Below are 27,177 nucleotides of genomic sequence, written 5' to 3'. Positions count from 1 at the left end.
CAGACGCTTATTTATAATTCCTTCACATGAAAACAATAAAGTAAACAGAAGTATCTGTGCTTCATCATTATTTAATGAAAGGATGGACATTGGACCCTGTTTGCAGAGTGTATGGCGGTCATTTCTGGTCCCGCATTACAGAAGTAGTTGTCTTTGCTGCCATCTGGTGGTGGCTACAGTGAATCGCTTAAAACGATAAAGATGTCAACTTGACGTCGCTATCAAGTATGTATCATGTTCTGAGGCTCCACCAGTGCATCCACATCCTCTCTCTCCCCTTGACAGCCAATACAGAGTTCTATCGAAAACAGCAAAGCGTGAACAAAAAGTACACCTTATAAGTCCTTTTTTTTTACTTTGTGAGAAGTGGTTTGTTGTACCCCAGGGAGAGCAGAAGCAGCAGCACCACGGCACCGAGACAGGCACCGAGCAGCACTGCAGAGGGGCGGCTGTGGGGCGGATCGAGCACGGGGAGTAATGACCCCCCAGGGAGCAGAGACAGGTCGAATATCTCCTGCAGCGCTGCGTGGCCTACCTCCACCTGGGGGGTCACTGAAAGACAAGGAGCCACAGACTTGAAACGAGGAGTGAGGACAGGACTCACTTTAAACAAATAAAGTAAAAGCTACACCCGTGCTGCTCAAACCAAGTGTTTTTGAAGTAAATACATTTGTACAAACATGTGCAGTGGGTTAAGGAACTGTTTAGATTTAATCCTATGTTAATACGTTGAAGTCTGGTGAGAAAAAAGATGAACCTGATACGTGAAAGTATAGCCTGACGATGGAGCGCTGGTCTGAGTAGATCTCACACTGGTAGGTTCCCTCATGCTGAGGAGTGGTGGACGGGATGGAGAAGAGCTTGTCCACTCCTGCAGTCACCTCTGTGAACTCATCCACCTGCTGAGTTTTCACCTGGACAAGGACGCACAGCAAAGACAGGGAAGAACGAGACTAGAGGGTATATATATATACATATATATTTTAATATAAAGCGATGTCACAGATTGCTCTAGGTGTCCAAATGTACTCTGGATAATCTCCGTATGTCATAGCCCTGATGAAGACCTGGTGGTCGTAACAAATAAAGGCCTTTTAACCTCTTAATCCCAGCCTTAAAGGAACAGGCCACCGCTTTTACATACTGAGATATGTCCTTACCTAAGCATAGACGAGTTGATGCGTACCTGTCTGGTCTTTGTGTGTGCCCTCAGCCACGCAAAACGACCAAAGACAAGGGAATCCAGGGTTTTGAGGGCACTACAGCACCCCCTGGTGGATCATTTACGCAGGAAATAAGCGTTTTTTTGGGGACAATCTTGTCTCTCAGCACCTCCAAGCCAAAATATCTTCCCACGGCCCTGACCAAAGATGTTGTTAGCATTTGGCCTCTCCCAGCATATTCCTATAGCTCCAAATGGGATGCAGTTAGAAGTGACCGTATCAACTCGTCTAAGCTCAGGTAAGAACATGTCTCAGTATGGAAAAATGGTGGCCTGTTCCTTTAACCGAGCGCATTTTCTCCAGTTCAGCTTTACCCAAACTGAAAGCGAAGACCAACAAAACTCATCTAAACTATTTTTTTTCCCTTGCATTGTGGCTGCGTTGTCATCACTTTTTTTTTGAATGCTTTTTTGCCACTATTGTGTTAATCTTGTGTGGCTTTTCTGTTACTTTTTTGTCACATTTTTTGTCACTTTTTCGTCACATTTTAGTCACATTTTAGAAGCTTTCAGATTTCGGTAAGGCCAAACTGCAGAAAATGTGCTCGGTTCGTGTGGGGTTTGAGGTTAACTACTTCCTTGTGCTGCTCGTATTTGTTGTGGGTTTACCGCTTTTTAGTTGTTGCATCTTATTACATCTGTTCAGTATTTTAATCTGGCATTGGATACCATACTCTTTTGCATTGAGACAGTTCTGTGAAAAAGGAATGGTAGGTCCTACATATACAGAAATGCAGTTTTAGTGATTAGATGTTTTAGATGGTTTTACGGTTCACACGCAGTTTTATCGGTAAATGCTCTCAACTTACAACTCACCCATTCACACACCAATGTGCGCAGACACTTGAGGCAAGGATGATTAAGTGTCTTGCCCAAGGACACAACAACAATGTGCACCAGCGGGAGCCTGGGATTCAAACCCTGACTTTCCGATCATCTGCTCTGCCATCCATGCCACTGTCTTATTCTATTTTATTTCATTTTTAACATTCATTTCATTCTAACAGCAGGAAAAAGGTCATGTGACTAAAACCCATTTAATGCATCGCCTATTTATTTTGTGAGTAATTATTTTGAGGCGACATACTGAACATTTGCAAATGCTCAAAGAACGGTCGGGAAGCTAGAAATGCTGATGAAAGAGCAAACAAAGAAAAACGTATAGTCCTCATAAATCACTTGGATTGGCGCACACACACACACACACACGTTTGTAATGCTATCTTAGTGAGGACACTCATATACAATGCATTATCCAGACCCTAACCCTGAACCTTAAGCACCTAACCCTAATCTAAACCCAATTCTAACCCTAACCCTAAAACCACAACTTGACCCTCAAACAGTCCTTCAAATCAAGTGAGGACCACCCAAAATGTCCTCACTTTACAAAAATGTCCTCACTCTGTTGGTTACTCACACTAGTCCTCACAATGTCGTAAGTACAAGAACACACACACACACACACACACACGTCTTTTTATGACTTTCTCGCACATTACACTTGGGCCCGAATATCAAAGAAATGTACCTTTTCTGCAAACCTCCACACTGCCTGGAAGTCACTGGGCAAGTCGAATGGCACATTGCACTGCATGCGGACCCTGCTGTTCTCCATTACCTTAATTTCTCCGACTGGAATAAACATAAAGCCACCCACATTTTCACACACACACACGCGCGCGCTCAGAACGCACAGATAGGATTCACAGGGGGCAGCTCTTGCAGTCTGAGCCCCTTCTTAATGATAATGCTTAAGCTCCCAGTCTCTGAGGAGTGGAGTAAAAGTGATGATATGCTAAACACACTCGATGCTGCACCGGTGTGATACAAATACCATCGTGTGTGGGAGTCAACTGTCACCTTGCATAAAGAAGCCAAGGACTTAAAGAGTACCTTAGGGGCCCTGTGCAAAAGATATATAACGTGGAGAAATAAAACCTTGCCTGTCTGTTTTCCTTTCACATCTAGTCTTTTCGGCTAAGAGCATTTCAAGGATCAAAAGCATTTGAAACGTGGATACTTATGAGGGAAAAATGTAGTTATGTAAGATGTGTCAAGTCTGGATTAGCGTGTCATCTTTTCATTTGGAGATAGTGATGTAACAGCAGTAAGTGAGGCAGGTGCGCGGCTTACCTGGGCAGTCGAGGGGAAACTCACACGAGTCATACAGACAGGTCTCGCAGTTGTACACAGCACCTGCACTCTGAAAACCTGATAAATACAATGAAGGACAACTTAAAGCACAATCCAGGGTTTCTCTGAGCTTTCACGCCCGCCAACATTGTAATGTGGAGTCTATATGTATTTCTCTGATTTATTTAGAGATCAAACTTAAAGCCATGCCTGGATAAGATGTGTAACATTTCACCTTCACCAAGTTAAAATATAATATGTTTTGACCATTCATACTTCTGTATCCGAGCACATGACCTGAAAGACCAAGCACTTGTATTAACTACATATTGTAAGCCAAGAGTCTCCAATCCTTTCACACGATGAGGTACTTTTATGAAACAAAAGCGACAAAGAGCTACTTATGCATCAAAAAGCCGTTTCTAATTACTGCATTCCAACAAAAATGATTTTCCTTTTGTCCTTATACTTTATGAACCTAAAGGTTGACAGATTCTGTTCAAAATGTTCAGCATCAAAGAAAATGCAGCTAAAATGTGACTTATCAAGCTTGAGGCGAGCAACCAAGACCGGGCTGAAGAGATCCCGGTTACAAGCTGTTGGGCTTTTCCCATAATTATGGAACTGTGAATATTTAATTAATGAAATGTGCAATAAATAATGAAATTCTTTAAATTTAAGTGTTTTATGTTGGGCAAGGATTAAACATGAATATAATTATTAGAGAAAAATTAACCGAGATTAATCACAATTAATTGAATTTCACAAGTGCGATTAATCACGATCACGATTAATAGGTTATAACAGAGGTGCAGATGTTGAAGAAAATTCAAAAAAGCAGTATTGCACACTATTGCACAGATCATGATCATGAGGACAAGGACACAGGTGATCAGACACGGTGGTAAAACGAAAAACAAATAAACACGAATTGTGAGGGGTTTTCCTTTTCCTCAGACCTGACTTTTCACACCCAGCACCATCTAATAAAATGTCTGACCTTTCAAGTACCACTGGAACCAGATCAAGATCACACTCAAACCAAAAAGGGTCGTCAAGAGAAAACCGCCACCTGAACCGAGCACATTCTCACAGTCTGGCCTTATCTGAGATCTAAAAGTGAAAAAAAAGCATCAAAATAGTGACGAAAACGAGGATGAAAACGCAATAAAAAGGCAACACGCGTCGTGTGCAACAAAAAAACATGCCGGCAAAGCAACAAAAACGCAAACAAAAATGTGGCGAAAAAGAGACAAAAAAGAGATGAAAAAGCAACAAAAACATGACGAAAAAGAGACGAAAAAGAGACGAAAAAGCAACGGAAACATGACAAAAAAGAGACGAAAAAGAGACGAAAAAGAGACGAAAAAAGCAACAAAAACATGACAAAAAAGAGACAAAAAGAGACAAAAAGGAGACAAAAAAGATGAAAAAGAGACAAAAAAAGAGACAAAAAGAGATGAAAACACTACAAAAAAGAAACAAAGACATGACAAAAAAGAAACAAAGACATGACAAAAAGAGACAAAAAAGAGACGAAAAAGCAGCAAAAAAAGCCACAAAAACAGACAAAAAACGGTCTTAGCTTTCAAATGAGGTGTCACACTGTTGCTCTCCAGTTGAGAAACCTTTAGATTTGTGTAAAGCCGGACTGGAGACAATGCGCCCTGCTCATGTAAGGGGTGAACTGAACTAAACTGGGTTAAACCCATGTCTAAACCTGTAAGCATTACCTAAGCATAAATTAAACTCTAATTAAAATTTAAACAATGTAGTTTCTCAGTCAATAATTAGACCCAATTAATAATTAATATTATGTCTAAAAGTGCTGCACCATCTAAAGAAGCCCAAAACTGTAGTACAAGTACCACAGTTTGAGAACCAATGGACACTCCTTGCACCATTCCCATGTACTCAGATTTACTCATATAATGCTTTTTGTAATGGCATATTGAAAAGGTTTTGAATTGTTGAATAAGAAAAAATGTCACTAACCACATGGAGGGAAGCATCCAGAGACTGTGGAAAGACAAGTAAATGAAGGAAATATCACCATTGTGTGCAAAAGGGTTCATAGCATCAGCATTCAAATGCACAATCAAGTTCAGCGCACGATTCTGAACAACAGGCTAGTGTCAAGGATATGATAGCGTAAGTAGCAATAAGGGAGATCAGAGGAGCTATAATGACCTTATATAGGCCGTGCTATAGATGAAAAGATGAAGGCGGGAGAACCGTGTCTCACCTCTAGGCAGTTGAGAGGCTGCTGCAACAAAATTGTCTGCAGCCGTCTGCAACCTCTGCTCGTACACGTAGTCTGATGGATGGAGAGGAGCATAGGGAGGAGGAAGGCAACACATCAGGCTGAATTATGTGCTTAAGGGCATCATTTCCAAATCTCTAGTCCTTAACTTGGCTTCATCCGAGACTTTGCCGAGCATTTGTGAGACTATAAAGACTTGATAATGCCGCATTGTGTTTTGTCAGAGCAGATGGTTACCGTAATTAGGTGTCTGATAGAAATCCTGAAGTATGGGCTGGATCTCTGCGTCCATAATGTCGTTCAGCTGTTGGTCATAGCCTGCTCCTGAAGAGTGAGAGAGAGGAAACTAAAAATGGCTCGCAAACATTCTGTTACAGTGCAGCACACATATGTTTTTCACAAATCTCCATCAATGTTTTACCACGAGAAAAACAGGCAAGTGGAGAATAGTCTTTTTACCAAGTAGTGCCTCCTTACTCTTAGGACAAATATGATCAAATAAGGTACATATTGTCTTTATTTAGATATTTTTTTTAGGATCTTACACAACTTGACATCACTTGAGCAAAAATAAAGAGCTTTTGGTGAAGAGATCTCAATCCACATGGGACATTATGTTGTCACGAAGATTATTCCAGCGGCCACAGAATCTCCAGGAGGATGACAGTAGTTTGTAGTACCTCCAGTCCTGCAGGAATAGCCGAGGCAACATCAGACCTGGGGACCAAACCCTGCCCCACAGCATCCTCTTCACATAAAGTTCAAACACTCCCAACCCTTCTCTTTAGTCTATGTAGGGGACAGCTACTATTTGTACTTAGTGAAGGTTGAGCTTGGGCCAATGTGGGCTGGCTTGGCCCCTCATCTTCAGTCTAAAAAGAAGTCAGCAAAGGCAGGTTTGTGTTTGGAGTCACTGGAGGGCTCCTATGCTGTACATCAGCCATTCACAAGTCCAGGACATCACGCCCCCCTTATTGATCCCTCAAATCATAATAATTTACTTCATTCAAAGGAATTTATCATTAGATTACCACTAAAATTACATAAAAAGCATCTATGATTAAATACGAGCCCTCCCTATTGTGTCTCTGAGGACCCCCATTAGGAAACCACTGCTGTAGATGATATTTATCAAAACAAGTAAAAAAAATAAAAAATTGAAATACAAGCATTTATTTTATGACAGATATTTTCATAATTGAACAATACCTCATAAATGTTCAAACAAACATGGGTTTTTGCTGTGAGCGGCTCAGCTCTCCTTAGACATGACTAACTCTACCGGGAGTGGGTGCGTCTCTAGCTCATCTCCATGGAGATGTGACTAAAATCAGCAGAATTTGAGATTTAAACAGGTTCGGTCCTCATCCAAATCCATTCTTTAATTTTTGTGTGATTTTGTGTGATTTTTGTGTGTGTTTTTGTGTTTTGTACTGATGGCAACAGTATAGTCCAAAATGTTTCACAGTGTGCCTTTAATACACTTTAGTTTAGTTTATTTGAGCAGTTTACATTTTCCTAATTTAAAAAAATACACATTAAAGCGTCATAGATGCTCAAAAGGATTAGTCTGAAGCAAGAAGCTCATGAGTGCCTTTACCCCACATTCAACATGATAATCATTTGCATTTCACAGTAACATGTGTGAGGACTGTATCCACAACATATAAGAATTTAGCACAAGAAATACTCTATTCCTTGAGTATCCTCATATCTATATATCATATATTTAAGTGTCCTCAAAAAAGCATTTCCATCAGAAGAAAATAAGGTTACATCTTTATGTGGGTATGGGTGCCCACATGAATATTACCCTGGCAAGAGGTCAAAACTCCACAACCACCACCGATGGATGGATCCCGGTCATCATGCTCGGATCTGTGTCGATTCAGTATCATCGAGAATCTCTTTTTCAGGGGAGCTCTAAAACTAAAACCAGGAAAACCAGAGCAAAGCTACGCAGGCACGAGGAGAACAGGGCAACGCCACACAGAGAGGCCCCTTCTGCCCTGGGAATCGAACCCGGCACCACTAACCTGCTGTGCTGTGCCACCCTGTACGCACTGCCCAGGCACCTGTAGCCTCAGTCAATCCTACAATTTCGGTTGAAACTTTACACAACTAAAACATGTCCTACCTACTCTGGCCGACTCCAGCACTTGACTGTTATTGTTGAAGATGGAGTTCAGTCTCATGAAGCAGGCGTCGAGATTCCTGACTTCGTGCTCCAAAATGACATATCCCCAGCAGAGGTTAATGCTGTCTTGAACCTCAACGAAGCACTGAAAGCAGCCCCTGGTGCAGCCCAACAGCAAGCTAACGCACAAAACGCCTAAAAGAGACAAACACATTTTCAGACAGTGGTGCAGATGTGTTGTTTTCATTTGAATTCGGCATTGCTTTGATTTAAAGTGACAGAATTTGTGAAAGAGCATGCAAAAATGTACACAAGGCAAGGGCCACAAGAGTCCCAGTCCCACCCTTGGAATATGGAACTTCCCCCTATTTCACTTCAGTTTGAAAAGGTTTTATATTTTTGATTCCTTTTCTAAAATACTACCACTTAAATCTAAATCCTGTGTAAGGTTAATACCCCACAATAGGCACACACAAGGATAAACTGTATGTTCTTGATTTGGCTGAAGTTCGAAGGGAAGGCCTTGCACTCTCCTCCAGACTTCCTATAGTTCTATTGTCTTTAGTCCCCATTTCCTGCTGCCTCATTGCACCACTTTTACTGCAGAGCACAGAGATGGAGCGAGGGAGGCGGCGCAGGGGAGAGAGGCTCATGAACAGGGACTTAAACACTGGTGTGGTGCGCGCGGGGATGTGATGAGGTTGAGAAGCAAACCTGTGTGAAAGGCAAACAGGTACGGAAACCAATACACAGCAAGAGAGCAGCCTGTGGAGTGAGTAAAAGTAGTTATGAATGAAACAAAGAAGATGAGAGAGGAGAGCGCGGCGAAGGGACACAAGTGACAGACGGAGGCAGGCATCGGGGGAAGAGGAGAGAGAGAGAGAGACTACAAATCAAGCCGACTGCCTCATCACATCCTGTATCCCCCACTCCTCCTCAGCCCCAGTCACTCCGCGCTGGTCCCTCACTCCCGGTGCATCTCCATGGCAACCAGACAGGGTGCCTAACACATGAACTTAATATATTTCCAGTGGCAGGGTGAGCTGGGTACTAATGCATTCATCTGTCTCCACACAGACAAGCCAATCAATACTAGGCAAGATTCTGCTGCAGGACCAACAGAGTCAGATCGCTAGTCAGACGGGGAAAATCCCACGTTTAATAGTGCTGTGTGTGTGGATGTGTGTGTGTGTGTTAGTGGCATTTTACCACAAGACATTTGTAATTAAACAACAACACACGCACACACAAGCAAAGCCAACAACAGGAAGACGACACAAACATTGCTTTCCTTTTTTAAACTTTTATTCACGACACATAATTACGTCACATGTATCCACAGGTCCGGCTCATGTCTGAGGGTGATACGTATGTCGGGGTCACAACCCTTGGCTGTCTTCTTTCTGACCCACAAAGGGTTAAAACACAAAGGCAGCCAATAGGTTAGCCCCCTGAGAGTCGGTGCTGCAGGAGCAGTCTTTGAAAAACATAATTCTTGCTTTGTTTGTATGGATAATGCGAACAAGCAAAACTCCCAAGTTTTGTTGTAGGTGTTGAAACTGAATGCAGCCCTGTTCCCGAGGACCTCACCTGTGACCTGCTTTGACCTCACAGGTTAAGGGTCTCAGGGACAGAGGGGCATACTGGGAAAAAAAATAAACAAATACTAAAGAGACTCTGCGACACCCAGTCGTCTTTACTGCAGATACACAATCCTACTGCTTTATTTTCTTCTTTAAAACTGGGTGAGTCGCAGATTGTTTTCTGATGCAGCAGCGAATGTCGGAAAACAGTAATTGTAATTTCCAACACGTACAGACGGTTTTCTTCTTTTTACTAAATGTATAGCATCTAAAGTGTAATATTTGCAATAATATACAATTTATAATATACTACAAATATTTAACTCAATAAACTTTTATTGTTATTCTTTAGCTCGCTGTTGCTAATACAATTTTCTTTTTTTTTTTTACTCACCTTTAACCCTCATACGACAGGTCAATGAGGACATCGATAATCTGTCAATGGAATCAGAAATCTTAACTTTCATGCGGTTACATAAATTTCACAAGAAAGCAAATGCACTGACACATCTTTAAAGTCGGCTTCTTGTATTGAGATTTTTCAGAAACGACTTGTAGGAATGCTTCAACACACGTCCGACACCTAAACAATGAGGAAAAAAAGCGAGGTGCCTGGTTCCTGCATCACGCGATCTGTATATGTGTTAACTCTATGTTAGCTTCATGGCGCGCGGGCCTATGAGACATCCCACTGCATGTGACAAACGAGCTATAACGCCAGTTTAAATTAACACCTAGAAATCAATTACGCATTATCTACATCAGGGCTGACATATTTCACAGGTGTACGTGCAAAATACAGTTGCAGAAAATTATGCAAAACCGTGCCACAAATTGAACTAATGCCATAATATTAACAGCACGAGTTATCGCTTATATAAAATAACTGTCAAAAATACCCCGCAGAACTTAAACCGTAAGCAATGTGTTTTCTGTTAAATCAAAAGCTTCAGAGCAGTTTCATTTCAACGCTTTACAAAAATGGAGATAAAATCAGAAACTATGATCGTGTGCACACAAAAATGAAGGAGCCCAATCCTTAAGTTGCAAATGAAAACACAAATGCCGAAAGGCGATTATTGATTTTTACTTCACGATGTTGCATATCAACATGTCAATTGCATAGAGAGATAATAAAAAAACATTCACCTCTCGGTGACAGCCTTGCTCTTCTGCTGTTCTTTTCTCGTTCAGTGGAGTCTGGTGTGCAGAAGCGGCTTCTCTCTGCTTCTGTGCATCTCTGATGGGGCCAGACACAGAGCCCGGCGGCAGTTTGGTTACAGACAATAGTATTGATTGTATTACTCCACTCTCTTACCTGACTAACAGCAAGCGGCATCCACGCAGCTTCCTCGCCTCCTTGCGTCTCTGCCATAAAACAAATAGACACAAATGAATCAGAAGCTTTTAACATGTGCGTCTACACCATGCTTATACAACGGCAGTCTCTGATCATTGCCTGCATCCGTCTGAGCTCTCTCCCTCACACTGTAGACTCTCTTTTTGTTTTTTTCTAGTAGCCCACTAACCCAGCCTATACCGGTCCGCGCACCAGTCGAGTGAACGTGAGAAATAGGAAGGAGTGCAGTGAGTGCATGCACGTGTGTGATCGTAGTGTTTGTGTGTCCAGGAGCGTGCACGTGTGTGAGCGTGCGTGTGCAAGACAGAGGGGGAAGGGGGGGGGGGAAGAGGGGTGAAGGGGGAGGGTCAGAATCTCTAATAGGAAGAGAATGGGAAGAAAATGTAAAGCCCGGGAGTCTCGTGAACCTGACAGCCGTTACTGCCTGCTCCTGTGTGTGCACTGCAATCATAACATTGTGAAACTGATGTCGCTCCAACAGCCATGAAAATATAAGAAACAAATTAATTACGGAAATATTACAATTCTGTGTTGTGACATAAACCTGCAACTTAGACAGAAACCTCCCTCAGAAAAATGAAGAATCAGTGCCACTTTAGTTTATTCCCTTTTGTTTGGCTGTTTGTATGAGATCATATTTGCACATTAATAAACCTGGTGCGCTTGTTTGATGTCTAAAGGCAGTTTTGATTTTGGCTTTAACATCTGCAGCGCTGTGAGAGCACTGTTAGATAACAGAATTACAAGGCCCTGAGGGAAATTCACATCAAAAAGTAAATCTAATTTGGGCCAACTGATCGCTGTCTGTCCTCAATATAAAGCATCAACATTACACTTGGTGCGTAAATATCATTAATGGCCCTAAAGTGTTTGGTCCATTGTGTACAACACACAATATCAGTAACGTGTCACAGATATGGAGCCAATGATGATAAAGAAGCAGTTAGTTGCAGGCCCAGAGCTACCAGTGTCTCTGTATGATCCCAATGCAGAGATCGGGGAAAGTCGATTATTCTTTCTTCTTATATAAAGTTGACATTGTGGATTATTGTTTTTTAAACTTAGAAATATTAAGATACTCATAATAAATTGATCAAAGTAGGTTTATATGTTTATAAACATAAGAATCATGACCACGGCCCCAGTGACTACGTGTTCCAGTCTTTGCATTTTCATTCACAGTTCATGCAATTCTTAATAGCACTACCCGCTGCGAGTGTTCTTCCACCTGCATTTGCATAAACTCATGCTCAGTGTGTGGAGTGCGCACTCTCTGCACTGTCTTCACATCAGCACGTGGCTGGATGTGTAGACAGCAGCATCTATCCATGAAATCCTCTGACGTTTCTACACATCATTGTACATCTGTGAGAGAGGTAGAATCATCTTACCATCGTTATTATATTTATTTAGGGCAGAAAAAGTGGAAAAGGCGGTTCCAACAGGCTGGAGTGCCACAGCAGAGCGTCTCAGACAGGTGTGTGTGTGTGAGAGCCTGCGGCGCTCTCCGCAGTGCCACTGAGAGAGACAAAGCATTGGGAGTGTACCATAGCCATGACATCATCAGTCTGGGCTGGAGTCTGCCCTGTGTCTAAGCATAAAGAGGCTCATGCTCGCTCCTCTCTCCCCAAATACCCCCTGTATAGTAATAAACTTTCAGAAGAATAATACATGTGTATGCTTTGTATATCAGTGCACAAAGATGGGACACTGTAGCGGGAACGTTTTGATGCCCACCTTCATTCATTACACTGGCATTGGATGGAGTCGCAGTAAGTCATATATGTATTACTTTGCGACCGTGCAATGCCTTCTACTGTGATGAAGAGTGAGTATGAACAGGACATAAACCATCTGCATTTGTGCGAGACAATGGTCAGCGTCATTGTCCTGTGAGTCGCATGTTTTGGAGCGAAGCGGCAAGACCCAACAACGCTATAGAAGTGACAATGCTGAATCAGCACAAATCTGAAATATGCCCAAGACCCCCTCCTTTCTGTGGAAGAGAGGCACCATAACGCACTGCAGATGGCTGCTGTCCGTGTCACCAAGCTGACAAACGCTGGGACTACAGGTGTCTGTGTGGGGCAATAAAACATGGGAATTGACTGTGTTGGTGTCACACATGAACATAATGCGCACAGAGGAAACACAGCCGTCAAGAGCACATGGTGAGGTCACACACAATGAGGTTACACTGGGCACAATGCAAAACATGTGTTAATGTAACAAGAGACATCCACAAGTTAGACCCTGCTCCATGACTGTATGGCAAGCTACTGCTGAGCCTATGGAGTGATCCCTTTACAGGATGGCTCTCCTGTAATGGATCTAGATGACAACTATTGTGTCTTGTGTCAAAGATAAGTAGGTGAATAGGAAAAACCAGGCGACAGGTGAATCGTACTTGAAACCACTGATTGTCAGTTTAAGAACAGCCACCTCCATTACCCTTATGTCCAACTAAACCCATATTTACAAGAACACTATAGCTCCAAGTACGTCTCAAACAGTCCTGAAGGAGAGGGCTTCAACCAGGGGAAGACCCCGCAGGGATAAAAGGAGACGGAGTTTTGAAGGACGTGCCATGTCATTAAGCCCATTGCGACGGACCAATAGCATACTTACCTCTCTGCCGGGGGTGCTTCACTTGCGGTGACAAGTGACTCCGCAGGGAAAGCTAGAAGGTTGTACAGTTATCTCCGTGCTGTTTATTATGCGAAACCATACAACCAACTACCTCACACTGCAGAGCACAGACGGTCGAGATGCACCCCAGACAAGGTCCTCAAAAGCACTTTGCCATTTTGATCGCGTCCATAGACCTGTCAACTTCTCCTTTTAGAAAATAAAAAAGACCAGAGGGCTAATATAGGCTATCAGTACCTGTGTTTGATGAGTTAGTGATGGATGGCTTCATCAGGGCTGCACAATAAATGTAATTTGCTTGGTTGCAATTAGAAAATCATAAAGACTGTAATTACTTTGCAAACGAAAAAAAAGAAAAAAAGAAAATGTCCTGTCTCTGTGGAGTCTTCATATGTTTAAAGCCTGTTGAGACGCTAGTTGACCTCTACAAAGCGCATGATTTTGGCGGTTCACATTTCGATCTTGTCTCAAACGCTGTTTAAATCACATGTTTAAATTGTGTAAAGAGAATCTCTTTTAAAACGTAAGCCTCAAATCTAATCGTAATTTCAATAGCTGAAAAAAAAAGGAAAAAAAAATACAATTTGACAATCTTTTCTGTAATATAAAAGAAAGCACATGGAATTAGAATATCAGCCTGAAAGCGGCAGGTGAAACATTTAAACGTAGAGTTTACAACATTCTCACTGGTGCAACACGGAAACTCTGCTTCATGTTTACCAGTGTTTGAAATGCATGAATGAAAAATCACATAAGCTGCATCAGTCACACCAACTGTGGGCCACTCGATTTGAGCCTAAATTAAACACAAAGTCAAGGCCTCTGCTGCGCTCGTTGATAGGATTTCCCTCTATGTCTTTGGATATGTCGCCCCCTACTGGTGACTTTGCAAACGGCGACTCCGTGCAGCGTATTTCTAATTCTTTAGCCCTGCCAATGTCACCAGCTGCAGTGAAGCTGAAAGAACTGCGGACAAGGTGATCTTTTTACTACCAACCTTCAAACTATTCAGCAAACAGTAACTAATAGCTCAATAATAGCCACAACTTACTCATGCATCACAAAGATATAGCATTTTTTATAAATCATAGCAAATTAAAATATAAAGTTTGCGTGGCACAATTATATTAATCATATCAAAATCACAATTTGAATGGCTGCAATTAGTAGATTAGAATTAGATTAGAAACAATTCCATCGCAAACAACCAGATCATCCGTCTCCTGGGGATTTTATTATGCACTGTATAAACCTGCTAACCCTGTAGTTTAGACTGCTATAAACTTTGTCTGAAATGCATGGGATTCAAGCATTAGTTCAACAGTGCTGGCATCAATCTCTAAATCTTTCTATAATAATAATAATAATGGCAAAACTAACCGCAATACTAAAATTATAATTACATCTCTTTCCAAACTTGTGAAGCTCTAAATGTAGTTTTGAATCTATAATGCAAGTCTGAAAGTCCTATCTAATCCTTTTCTTTTGCTTCAACAAACGTTTTTAAACGTTTTATGCAGTTTCTTGATTGAAATTAGATGTTGAAAGATTGGCACATTTTAAAATATAAGGTCTACAGTGGGGAAAAAAAGTATTTGGTCAGTTTCACATAGACATTCTATTGGATTTTGGCTAAATACTTTTTTCCCCCACTGCATATAGTTGCCTGTAAATAGCTTTAAATATGTTTTGTGATTCTTCAATGTGAACTGCTATTGAAAGTATTTGTTGTCATGTGATAAACTCTGCCTCAGACGTGTGTGTGTGTATGTGAGATTTGTGCTATTTGACGAGAAGGTTTTATTGTTTGTTCCTGTGTGTTTGTTTGTACCGGCTCTGGTGTGTCCAACTCCGCAAGGACAGAATATATAAATAATCGAATCTAAACAGAGAGAAAGTCATTTTTCCATCCATCTTTTCTGATAAAATGTCTATGAAGAAGTAATCTAAGCTGAACCTTTTATTCCAATGTTTGAGAGTTGTGTAGGCGCCATCAACATTATTGTGTAGTATTAAAAACAAGAGTTACGTGCCGTATGTGGAAGCTCTATATTTGCGGCAACAATAGTCTTGACAAGTGGGATATAAGGAATTCATCTCCACAAAGACTGCACTACAATGGAGAAACTGCGAGTGTTAAGATGCTCTGCCCCACCTACTCTTTGCACAAACCTCTAGTTGAACTATGCAACTCTTCTCTCTGTATTTACGCGCCTATCAATGAGCTGGATACACACTAGGAAACCAGCATCTGAAACACTTGGGCCAATCAGAAACCATTGCCCGAGCCACAGATAGGCTGGTGGAACTGGGAAATGTTGCCAGGTAAATTTCCCTTCCTCGGTGTCTCCTTCGTCCTTCTCTCCTTTCCTTAATCCCCCTTGAGGACAACCAAAGCATTCTCTGCTCTCCTGTCCTAAAGTGTACCCAGTCTCCTTGTCTGAAAACCAAAGGGAACAACGGCAGTTCACAGACTCTGCGATCATTTTCACAGTCTGATCATGCACAAACGCAGTGCAGTTGTGCCAATGTCAGCTGTCCACCTCTTGTCCCTCTCGTTCACTCATCCATCAGCTTCATGCCCAAAGTGCTCCTATTGTACAAGAGGCGTCCATTCATAAAAACTGCATTCAATTCTGACGTGAACTCTTTTTGCCTGTCACCCGCATGCAGGGATTGGACGCTGAGGCGATCATTATGTATACAAAGTGGAGGTGATGTCTAAAATATTGAGAATCTTATTTGCTGCTTGTTACCAGGCACACTACTACTACTACCACTACTTCCACGCATGGCCCAATCGTGAATGGACCACGTGCTGCGCTGGCGTGGCTTACATTACTACGAGTACAGTAGTAAGGTAGTAACAGCGGACTGCGCATGTGCATGTTTTCTCCCCTTTCAGGTGAGAGCTCATGTCTCTATCCACTAATCTGCTTTGGTTGACGCCGGCCGCCTATACTGGCGATGGCAAAACGAATGTTGCCATGGGAACATTTCTGCCTGGCAACTCAAACAGCCTGGAAACTAGCCAAACTGTTGCCATGGCACGGCTGTCAATCTGCGCCGGCGCTGGTGTGTGTCTGGCCTTTGGTGGTCCACTCCCTTCGAAACTTTCCAATCAAAGGCTCGATAGGACGGAGCTACTTGCAGCGGGGACGCCGAATGGTTGGAAGTTGTTGGTAGTGGAGGGAATAGGACTGATTGGCTGCCAGAATTACCAGATGAAGCCATAGAAACAAGGGTGTGGAAGGGGTTAAAAGGTCATGTTGTGGGAATTCAGTTTGATGGTCACACATTTTCAGAGCAAATGCCTGAGCAACAAGTGTCCATGAATGTTCCAGATCACAAGCAGAATCAAAAGTCACTTTTGAGTGAATATACCAGGTCTTTGCTCCTAGGTTTCCATTCTCCTACTTTTGCATGAAATAAAATTATACTTTCAGATTATTACTGAAAACAAACTGCCTGAAACAAACCAACAAACCAAACGTTTTTGAAAGATACTATATTGGCTTCATGAAATAATAAAAAGACTGATAATTAGGCTGTCAAAAGTCAAACCAATGTTGAGGAGGGACTGAATTCATTTATGGATTAAGGCGACAACTGTCTCCACAAATATTATTGCATATCTTAAATTTGTTGAATACATTATGTTTCTACTATTCTTAGTTGATAGTAAAATATACACTTAAGCAGTATGGCTTCATCGCAATTGAAACAAAACTGCAATTTGAATGATTGCAACAGTGTAAAAAACGTCCGAACTAGACCTCTCCAGACATGTTCAGAAATGTATGGGATTCTTTTATTAGTTTAGAAGTTCCTATTTGAGCTGATCCCAAAGAAAAAAAGGAGAATGCTTCTGGACATATTTAAAATGTGAATCGACTCTTGTTTGTAAAATAAAACCATATAAACAATAATATTCAGAAAATACACAACACTGCACGGTAGAAATGTGCGAGCTCAATTTGCTCTCAACATAACTGTGCATTAAACATGTACTTCATTCTTCTTGTTTTAACAATATTATCAATGAAACATGAGGTGTAATGAAGAGGTGCAGATGTTATAATGAATTAACAATGCCGTTACCTTGAGTTTGTTTATAAGGATGATCGTCCCAGGTGTTCCCTCACAGGGGGACGAGCTGCAACACACACACAGAGCCTTGTGAATGGAAAGCCTGTTTAACCAAGAGGTCATGGGTTCAACCACAGCCACAGCTAAAGTGCCACTGAACAAGTCCCTGAACCATTACTGACCGACCGACGCTTCAGCCACTACAACACTCAGGTGCACTACGTCACATAGCGCACTCGCACAAGGTGACAGTTGTTTGGTCAAATTATTTACAAGCAACATGCAGATGATGTACAACCGAAGTTACAAACAATGCAATTAAAAAGTCATTCAACATGTAATTCTGATATACTAACAGTGTGACTAATGGAGCCAGCACTGTTCACTCCAGAGAAAATTACATTATAATTAGCCTCTTTTAAAAAGTCACGCTCAACACTTAATGCTTTGCTTTGTCTCGTGAGAGTCGTCATTAATAAATGTTTGTGTTTATAATTTATAAAATGATCCAAAAATCACAAGCAAAGAGCAAAGAGACACTGGGGATAATTACGCCAATGACGGAGCGATGGAGCGGTAGTAGCACTGCTCCAAGGCACAGGAAGGACACCTTGAAAACACAGTTTCATAGTTAATTTCTGCAGTTTTCGATTGTGAGGATAAACATATTTAATTATTGATATGTCAAGCAGAACACAGCGGCGCCCAGGGTCTCTGCTGTGTGGACGGTGGGATGCACCAGCTCAGAGCTAAGCCTCCTGCTCCGGTTTGATAAATATAACTTCAAAAGAAGCAGCCAAACAGCTTTAGCTGGCCGACTGCACAATGAGCATAATAACTCTCCACCCCCTGGGAGCGCCAACCTAGTTCATTTACCCTGCAGAGCTGCCATGTCTATACGCGCACATGTGTCTTTGTTTCAGCCCTGGGCTCTGAGGCTCCCCACCTTCTGTGCTTTACAAAACGGATGTATAGAACAACCTCTTGGACCTCATTTTTACAGAGGAAATGGGGGTGCATTCCTCTTCCCTCCCTCTACTTGCCCCTCACATGTAATGTCTGATTGACCACAGCACCCCTAAAAGAGGTCAAAGGGCAGACAAAACAGTCTGGTGTCATGGCAACCTGTGTGCCACCAACTCAAATGCAGGAGGGGGGTTCAAAAGAACTGTCAGTAAAGCTTTAAGAAAGCGGTGTTGTGTTTAGGCCAAGTGTGCAGAACATACAAGCACAAACACACACGTGCACCTGCACTATGAAAGGGGCCACATTAATTTGCACTTCTGCATAATCTACTCAAATCCCACTGCGCATTGCATTTAAGTGTGGGACCAATCTGAGCCCGAGCTGCGGTGCCTCTACTGCTCCCATGTAGTGTATTTCTGCGTATTATTGGTGCATGGGAGACACTCCTGTGTAAAAGCTTCTTTGTGACCGCTCGATGCAGTGGCAGAGAGTACAGAGGGGGGAGGAGGAGAGGGAGGATAAATGGGAAGCAAATGCATTCAGATCAATACTAAGCTGAGAGCGGGTGAGCCGGGTTCAGCAGGGAGAGGGGAAGGTGGTGGTGGAGGGGGCATCGCAGGGACTGATTAATCATTCGTGTATTGTTATTGACTTTCTGTTAAAGGCACAGAGTCAGACGCTGAATTATGGGGCTGCCTGCTCATATATGTGTGTTGTACTGTACTCATTGAGAGCACAAAGTCATCAGTTATAAGCTTTCCCAAAGGTTCGAGCTGCAGTCGGGGTTAGCTACACTTTCCATGCACCCATTGTCAGTAAGTTATTAAGTCCGTAAGCGAGCGTGATCGGGTGAGACGTTTGCATAGTTTAACTGTAAAGGCTTTAAATATTCAGACTGTGTAAAGAGGGCTCAAAGGCAGCAGAGTTTTTGAACGGGGAAGCCGGGGGAAGAGGCGAACAGGAAATCCCCCGTGAGGAGTTAATGAGGAGCTGACAAATGAACAGACACAACAGAGAGGAGAGGAGGGGCACGGCAGGCCTGACACATGACCCACTGGCTTTGACCTTGGCCTTTGTCTGAGAGGGCAACGAGCCGGCACACTCCAGCACCACGCGTTACTCCGGATATTTTACAAGCTGATGGATAATGCAAATTTATTTATCACAATTCTGATAAGAGTAGCTTGTTTTTATTCAGAACACAGAATTTATATAGCATTTACTTTTCAGAAGAATAACTAACAATATATAAAGAGAGGTTCATCATATTCATAGATCTTAACTATTACGTTTTCAAATTAACAACAAAAAAGTCTTTTACCAACATAATTTCTGCATATCGATAAGATAAACCCTCAGCTTAAACAGTTAACATACTACGCTTTCCACTCCAGGACCATTTAACACACAAAAAGATTTATTTTTACTAAAAAGCTCATACAGAACCTTGATTTTTAATGTGATTTTTCATATTGCTCAGCTGTAACAGGACCCCATAGAGCAGAATATTTTGTACCTAAAAGAAACTATGGTCCCTCAATAATTGCAAGTGTATCAGTTTTCTAAGTGTGACCATTCAAATCACGGTTTACACTGCATTGCAATAACATTTGCAGCCCTCGTAGAAATAATCAGCCTCTCCAATCCAATCAACACCAGAACGGCAAATTAAATAAATAAAGAAATGCAGCATAATTAGTTTACAATTATAACTGTCTGACACCGACGCAAGACTTTCCCGAAGGTGCAGTGTTTTCATCTAATTAGGGGCTTTTTCTTTTTTTTTCAAAAACAGAAACTTCTCAGGAGGACGAGAACGACAGCCCGCTGAATGAAAACCCCATTCAGCGTTACCTTGAACTTGGAACAATGAGTCTGGTGTTTGTGCTGGGGGCCACTTCCTGACCTCTCGGTCGCTCTGTGGAAGTAACCCACCGCAGCCTGCGCTTTCATCTTACACAAGTGACCCCCGCGACCCCACACTGACCAAAGAACAGTTGGCTACGGCAGATTTTCACTTCTCAAGGAGGGTGTTAAGTGCAAAACAGAAGGCTTTACCTCAGGGCTTTTTTTCTGTGTTATTTCTTTTCTTCAACCTCAAGAGTTTACCTCAATCTATGGGCTGCGAGATCAAATTCAACTCGCTCAAATATCCCTGTGTCTCCATGGGGTCTTATTATAAACTGCTAAGCCTTCAGTTTAGGCCTTTCTTGACTTGACGCGCACCCGTTGAACATTTCATAATACCCCGAGAACGCCCTACCTCGAGGGCGTTTACAATTATTAAGAAAGTGTTTGATTAGAACCTCTTTATATTAGAAAAAAGTGGGTAAAACTCATACTCCCAAACATTTTAAACCAAAAATAAGTCATGAAAAAGCTTTCCTTTCAAAAAGAACACCTTTGGCCCCTGCTCGGTGCCCTAATGATACCCGTACATCTGCTTTGGAAAGGCAACGCCGGTCCACACAGCAAAAAACAAATTCCTTTTCCCCCCATGTTGATAAATCTCAATGTTTTGATGGCTGTTACAAAATGCGACATTAAAAACAACAAACGACTGCTTTCCACCGCAGCACCATTTAACACAAAATAGTTACGACGCTGAAACTTTCTTCCAAACAATGGTAGCGCCACAATAATGGATGCAGACCTGTCGATTAAAAAGCGGCATCGACTTGATTAATTGCACAGCCGTAGAAATTCATGTGATTATTGTATTTTTTTTGCCGTGATTTATCCAGTCTCCTACCCTTCATCTTCCTGGACCTGTTAAAATGTGCACTGTGGACTTAATCTTGATGCATAAAATAAGTTGTAAATATAATCGCAGTCAAAGCGCTTCTCAGAAAAAATCTTCCAAAATCAACGTACACATCCTCCCTTTTCCAATTAACCAGAGCCGCTCCTTCCTCTTCTCCCTGCTCTCGCGCACAACACCACGTCTTCGCACCTTAAACTTCTCTTTTCATTCCATCTTTTTTCACACGTCCCCCCCCACCCACCACCACCTTCTCCTCCGCTTCTCTTCCCGCTCGGCGTCTGGCACTCGGGAGGCTTGGCACACTGGCGGGTGGCAGCAGGTGACGCGGCTAGCTGACACCTCCGATGCCACAGCGGAGCGTGTGTATAACAGCCAAGCATAATGGAGCGCCTTGTGAACACCACCAATATGTTTGCCAGCGGAGGAGTAGTGACACCAAAGCAAAACGCGTTCATAAAAACAGGTTATCGCTCAACGCACACCCTCAGAATTTAAGAAAAATCCCCCCTCTGTGCACAGCCAAAAAAAAACGATCAGCCGAAATGCAAACGGATGCGTAGTTAGTCGTTGACCAGCCAGTGATAATATGTTTTAATTATCAGTGCATAAGGCGAAATTACTCTTCCATTTTAAAGCATTAGTGCAGAAAACTTGTGTTGGATTGTAATTGTGATTGGATGATTATTATATATTATTATAAGACCAATGAAGTGGTTTCAGTGGTAAAGGTATAAAATATGTATATCTACATCTGTCTTGTTTTAACTTCACAGCCTTTATATTAGTAGAACGTGTGAATAAAAGTCATATAGTGCTCGTAATGCACCAAAGACATCAGTATTTGCAACAGCGCCAAAACCAAATGAAAAGAGAGGATTGCGTCCAACATAATGTAAGATCTGTGGACAACTAGTACTAAGGAAGACACTTATGAAAGCAGACCTTAAAGATACAAAGGGGAAATGAAGAAGAATCTTCTAAAATGCGCTATACAGGTGAATTGAATCTTTATTTCATCCTAAACCGTACAAATAGAAAACCACTGTCACCAGGCGACAGTCATTATTTCCGTTATATCCTCTGATTAATTGTGCAGATCCTACTATATAAACCTCGTAAGATTTCTGTCATTGCCCCCAATGAGAAGAAACAGAGAGATCATCACCGAGCGGCTTTTTGAATCGTGTACGAGCGGTGCACTGCAGAAAACACCAGGCCCTGTATAGAGATATCACTCACATTTGACTTAAAAACCCCGACTCCCGAGGCTCCCGGGATGTCTGACAGACTTTCAAAGAGTCGGGAGGAGGCGCGAGGATCAAACGCGAAGAGGGGAACACCAGGAGAGAGCTGTGCATGAGGAACGAGTCTGGATGATGAAGACATACATCAAATGAACGCGGGGAGGAGGAAGAGAGAGAGAGAGAGAGAGAGAGAGAGGCAACGATGCTGTGACCTACTAATGCACAACTGAGGAATTCTCTCTGCTGACTCCTTATGCATTCCTGCAGCCTGCAACTATTAACCCCCACACACCCAACACTTAGTCTATCAAGAACGAAATCCATACTCTCCAGCTATCAATTAATATCCACACAAAGACGCTGTCGTGGGGAAAACTCGACAGTTTCCAAATCCCTGAATCAGGAAATACTCGCCGAATGTCACACCAGTTGATTTAATCCGAAAACAGACGCCGCTTTGACTCAGTGAAACCATCTCAAAAGATTGGATTAATCCGACTAAAAGAGCCTTCAAGTAAATCTAGTTGCTGTTAAGACCAACATAATGCTTTGTTTAAATCAACCAAATAATCAATGCAACTGGTTAAATATAACACAAATCCTTCACACAGAGTCAATGAAAACTATCACTGCGGCTCGTCCACACCTGATCACTTTGTCGCATTGCACCGAAGATTTATCCAACGTTTAAAGATCGGTTTGGAAAAGCGCACAACTAATCAGGGAGACTCGAACTATTCGGATGTCACAATTAATACATCCAGAAATATGCAGAAAAAGATACAGGGGAAATGCTGAATATGAAACCAGAACCAAATGTGTTGGGGAATTTCACAGCTCCTTTAAAAACATGGAATAAGTTGGAATAAAGTTATGATATACAGTAGGTGAAAAATACAAAAAGCAATATTCTGAAGGGCACTTTACTGTCCGAGCCCAATCACACAAAAAACAAACAATCTGCCGTTAAATTCTTCTTACTCCCAAATCTTCAGTCTTGGGTACTGCTACCAGGCGGAATATGAGAAATAGTTTTGAATAGTCCCTTTGCTCTTTTGGAAAGCAACGATACATATGTAATAAAGCTGCACTGAGACCTGCCTCTCTCTTGTGATCGCTGCAAATCGAGTGTAACGGCAGTCAGGGATGTAAAGTGGAAAATCGCTGGGTTGGGAGCGACTGACAGAAACATTATCAGCGCTGGCCCTAAAGCCCTATGGGGATCCAGATGGAGCTCTCTCTCCCTCTGTCCCTCCACTCCCAGCCCCATGTCCTGGGAGGCAGACAAACACCACTGATGCAAGTGGAGCAGTGCATCCGGAGGGAATAGCTCTGAGCCTGGACCATCAAATGGTGCACCCACTAACGGTTGAGCGTGGCCCGATTTCACTACCTCCTTCACCCCAGAGCTACATAATTGATAACAAAGGCATAGTTTTAAGAAAAGCTAAATACATTTATTGGTTTTGACTGCTGCCATAATTCACTTAGAAGCAAAAAAAAAAAATCAACCAGTTAACTACACTGAACTAAAGGAACCAAGTAAAATGATTTCGGTAAACATAGTCCTTGTGTGTGACCTGATTCTCTGTCTCCTTCACCTCAGAGCTACATAATTGATGGCAGGGGCATAGTTTTATAAAAGCGAAATGCATTAATGGTTTACATCTGGCCTCTGAACGTGCAATCCTTTTTAATACTTCCAAATATCTGGAATAACTGTGGTATTCAATAAAAGTAATCTATTATTTCAGCTTTTATGCTTGCAAATGAATAGCAAGATTTTTCAGCTTTTCAACCCAATTCACAACAGCACAGAACAAGACGCAAGTATAAACGCACAAGCACTGACCCCTAACCAGAGAAACTGGATAAAAAAAACATCATATTCAAATAAATATGGTGTGAAATGAATGATTGGGTCAAACAGTGCAAAAAGTGCACATTTATTTGTGGAGAAGTGAGTTGACATTAACATGTCTGTCAGCTGTCAGGTGCTGAGGCCCAAAGAAGACAGACAGAAATCCAGCAGCTGAATCGGGACAGCGCAGGCGAGGCTGATAATTGCAGTCAATATATGCTGCCTTTCTGAACAGTCCAAGTTAATTTCACATTATTCACAGCTTTAGCAAGACCTGTTCTTTTCATTTCAACAAAATCTATGTATTAAAAAACTAATTACACAGAATAATTAATATTTCTTTTACAGGCATGTCAAATAGAAAAGATATGTTATTTGCTGTATTTAAGTCTTAAAACGTACGAACAAGTAAAAACACGGCAGAATTAAACACAACCTGTCACAATATCTTTTTTCCAATCAAACATTTATAATAATTCCTGCTTCCCCGTGATCCACAAAGAAAACTATTTTGACCTTCAGTTTTAATAAACCATTACAGAGTCCTGAAAGCCTTTTCTGTGCCCACTGTTGAATGCCGCTCCCTCGTGCAAGTAAGTAAGATGCCCGAAACATTATTTCACGGCACGCTGGTAAAAAAGTTTGAAAGTGTAACGCATGTGTGGAACAATGGGGCTGAGCTGTAACAGGGTGGTATACAAACAAACTCCGAGGGGAAATCGAGGGTGGGACAGGTCAATTCCAGAGCAGGGAGGATGACAGCCAATAATTCAAAACGTCATCTTATTAATACTTTTGGGAACTAAAAAGGGAATAGCCCAACTGCAGTGCAACATGTGATTAGACGAAATAATGGTGCAAAAGAAGTGGGAGGTTGACCCTGTTCCTTCTGCCCCTTTATTCTTAAAGCAGGGCCTCAAACCAGCCCGGGCTGTTACTTGCACTAAGCTTCATTTCTGGCGAGTTCTCTTTGAGCAAACAGAGATATTCTGTCAGGCATGATAAAAGGCATGGACGGATTATCAGGATGCGCAGCGGAACAGAGAAATGCCCTCAAGTGTTTGAATAAATGAAGAAATCATAGAACGAGTGGAATGCTGAGAAACAGGGGCAAGACAAGCAAAGAGCAAAGAAAAGGGTCATGTTATAAAAGTGTGTGTGTGTGTGTGATTTTTACCATTTCCCGCGGTCGATTCTTTTCCAACTCTTTGACTTCCAGCTCTTGACTTGCAGCTCTGCACCTCTATCTTGCTCCAATCCTCTTCTCTTCTGGCCACATTTCTGCCGTTCGGACCGTTCTTCACCGAAAGCACGTTTTTTTTCTTCTTCCCCTGCTGAGTCCCGAGCTCCTTCCTTCCCACTCTGTCCGGACTTTGGAGAGAACAAGGTCTCGCGGACAAAGGGAAAGTGTAATGGGAGTGAAGCATGGAAAGTGGAGCAGCGGTGGGGAAAGTCACACTAGGAGCCGCTCTGCTGCTGCTGCCCGCTGCTCAGTCTGTGGCCGGAGGTCTCGCACGGGCTGCTGAAAGGCTGCGCTGAACCGGTTTCTATACGCCGAGAGCCGCCTGAGAGAGGAAAACACACGTAAAAGTGCAGAGAAGGCATCGCTCACCGTTTGTGTATGTTTCTCGGCTTGTGTGCATGTGAGCAGGGCAGGAATGAAGGAGCGAGAGAGCGGAGGGGAGGGACGAGATTGAAATAAAGGAAGGTGGGAGGGAGCATACGTGGAGCCAGGGGAAGCAGGGAGGAGACATTTTTTTCAGCTTTTCCTGTTCACATTTTTCAAATTTCCCTGAGTTTTTCTTTTTTTTTTTCTTCTTCCTTCTTTTTTTTTTTCTTCAACTGTGAAATGAACCTCATCCTTACTGTCTGCGCCTCTCCGCCAGTGGGGGCATTATATGGACAATTCCACCAGAGCTCCTCTCTCCTCCTCTCGCGTTCGCCTTTGTTCGAGTCAGCTGTGTCTTTAAGGCCGCGCACTTGAACTCAGAGTGCTTTTCTTTCTCGCTGTACTTCCCCTCCGCTGGCCCCCTGCACACAGGAAAGACATGCAGCTTGGAGAGAGAGAGAGGGAGGGAGATAGAGAGAGAAAGCCGCCGAACAGGACAGAGGGGCAAAAGGGGGCAGTGAGAAATGTAGATGGGGGGAGGGGAAAAGGTTTCTAAGTGCTAGTTCAAGGCTATACAGTAGCGACAGGTTCAATTTGATGGGGAAGATATCAATAAAACCGGCACACCACACAAGGGCGGCAAGTTTTAATCACAAGTGGATGGAAATTTGCAGTCAAAGCTTGCGATAGGCAGATCTCAAGGCCTACATTCATTTAGCTAATCTGAGAACAATGACAAAAACATATCAAAGGGGTTTTTATGCGTTTAAAACCTTGTAACTCTATAATTAAGTTGATTCTTGTATTGGTTATGTTGGTTATATTCTAGTCTTCTGGTCAAAGTTGATGCTCCAAAGATGCAAATCCAATCGCAACACTTTCAAAGATATTTTCAGCCCTACACCAACAGCGTCAAACACATATTTTCATGAGAGCAATACAGGCCTCTCATTATTCAGAGGGAAATCAATTTTAAGGGAATCGCGGCTGCTTTTTAAATATTGATTTGATGTACAAAGTATGCCCATGTGTTCATGAAAGCACTATCTTGAGAGAGCGGGGTTAAGGTCGGACCATTAAGCCCGAGCAGGCGCATTTCTGCACACCGTCTCCATGGCAACGGCTGACACACAGGTGAAATGTTTGATAATAAAAGGGAAGACTCATTTGCGCCGTGTGGGTCAACAGACGGACCGCGCCGCCGCCACCAGATGCCTGTCACGCGTGTGCGTTCCACTCACCTCGGCCGAGTTCGGAAACGAAGAGACTGCGGAGGGGGTTTAAAGGAGAGTCC

General features: G+C 42.5%; 1 protein-coding gene across 1 annotated transcript; it reads right to left on the bottom strand.

Annotated features, from left to right (window-relative positions):
• spaca6 (sperm acrosome associated 6) lies at positions 1-26,810 on the bottom strand. The gene is made up of 8 exons (XM_079560797.1): positions 25,452-26,810; positions 5,859-5,945; positions 5,604-5,675; positions 5,354-5,377; positions 3,359-3,436; positions 2,754-2,857; positions 758-914; positions 1-552 (listed from the first exon to the last, which is right to left on the bottom strand). Exons 1-8 carry the CDS (start codon positions 25,699-25,701, stop codon positions 353-355), a joined length of 972 nt encoding a protein of 323 aa, XP_079416923.1. The 5' UTR covers positions 25,702-26,810; the 3' UTR covers positions 1-352.
• Positions 26,811-27,177: the final 367 nt, after the last annotated feature.

This window comes from Gobius niger (genome assembly GCF_951799975.1).
Source record: "Gobius niger genome assembly, chromosome: 8".
Taxonomy (NCBI): Eukaryota; Metazoa; Chordata; class Actinopteri; order Gobiiformes; family Gobiidae; genus Gobius; species Gobius niger.
This window is presented reverse-complemented; position numbering and strand designations above follow the sequence as displayed.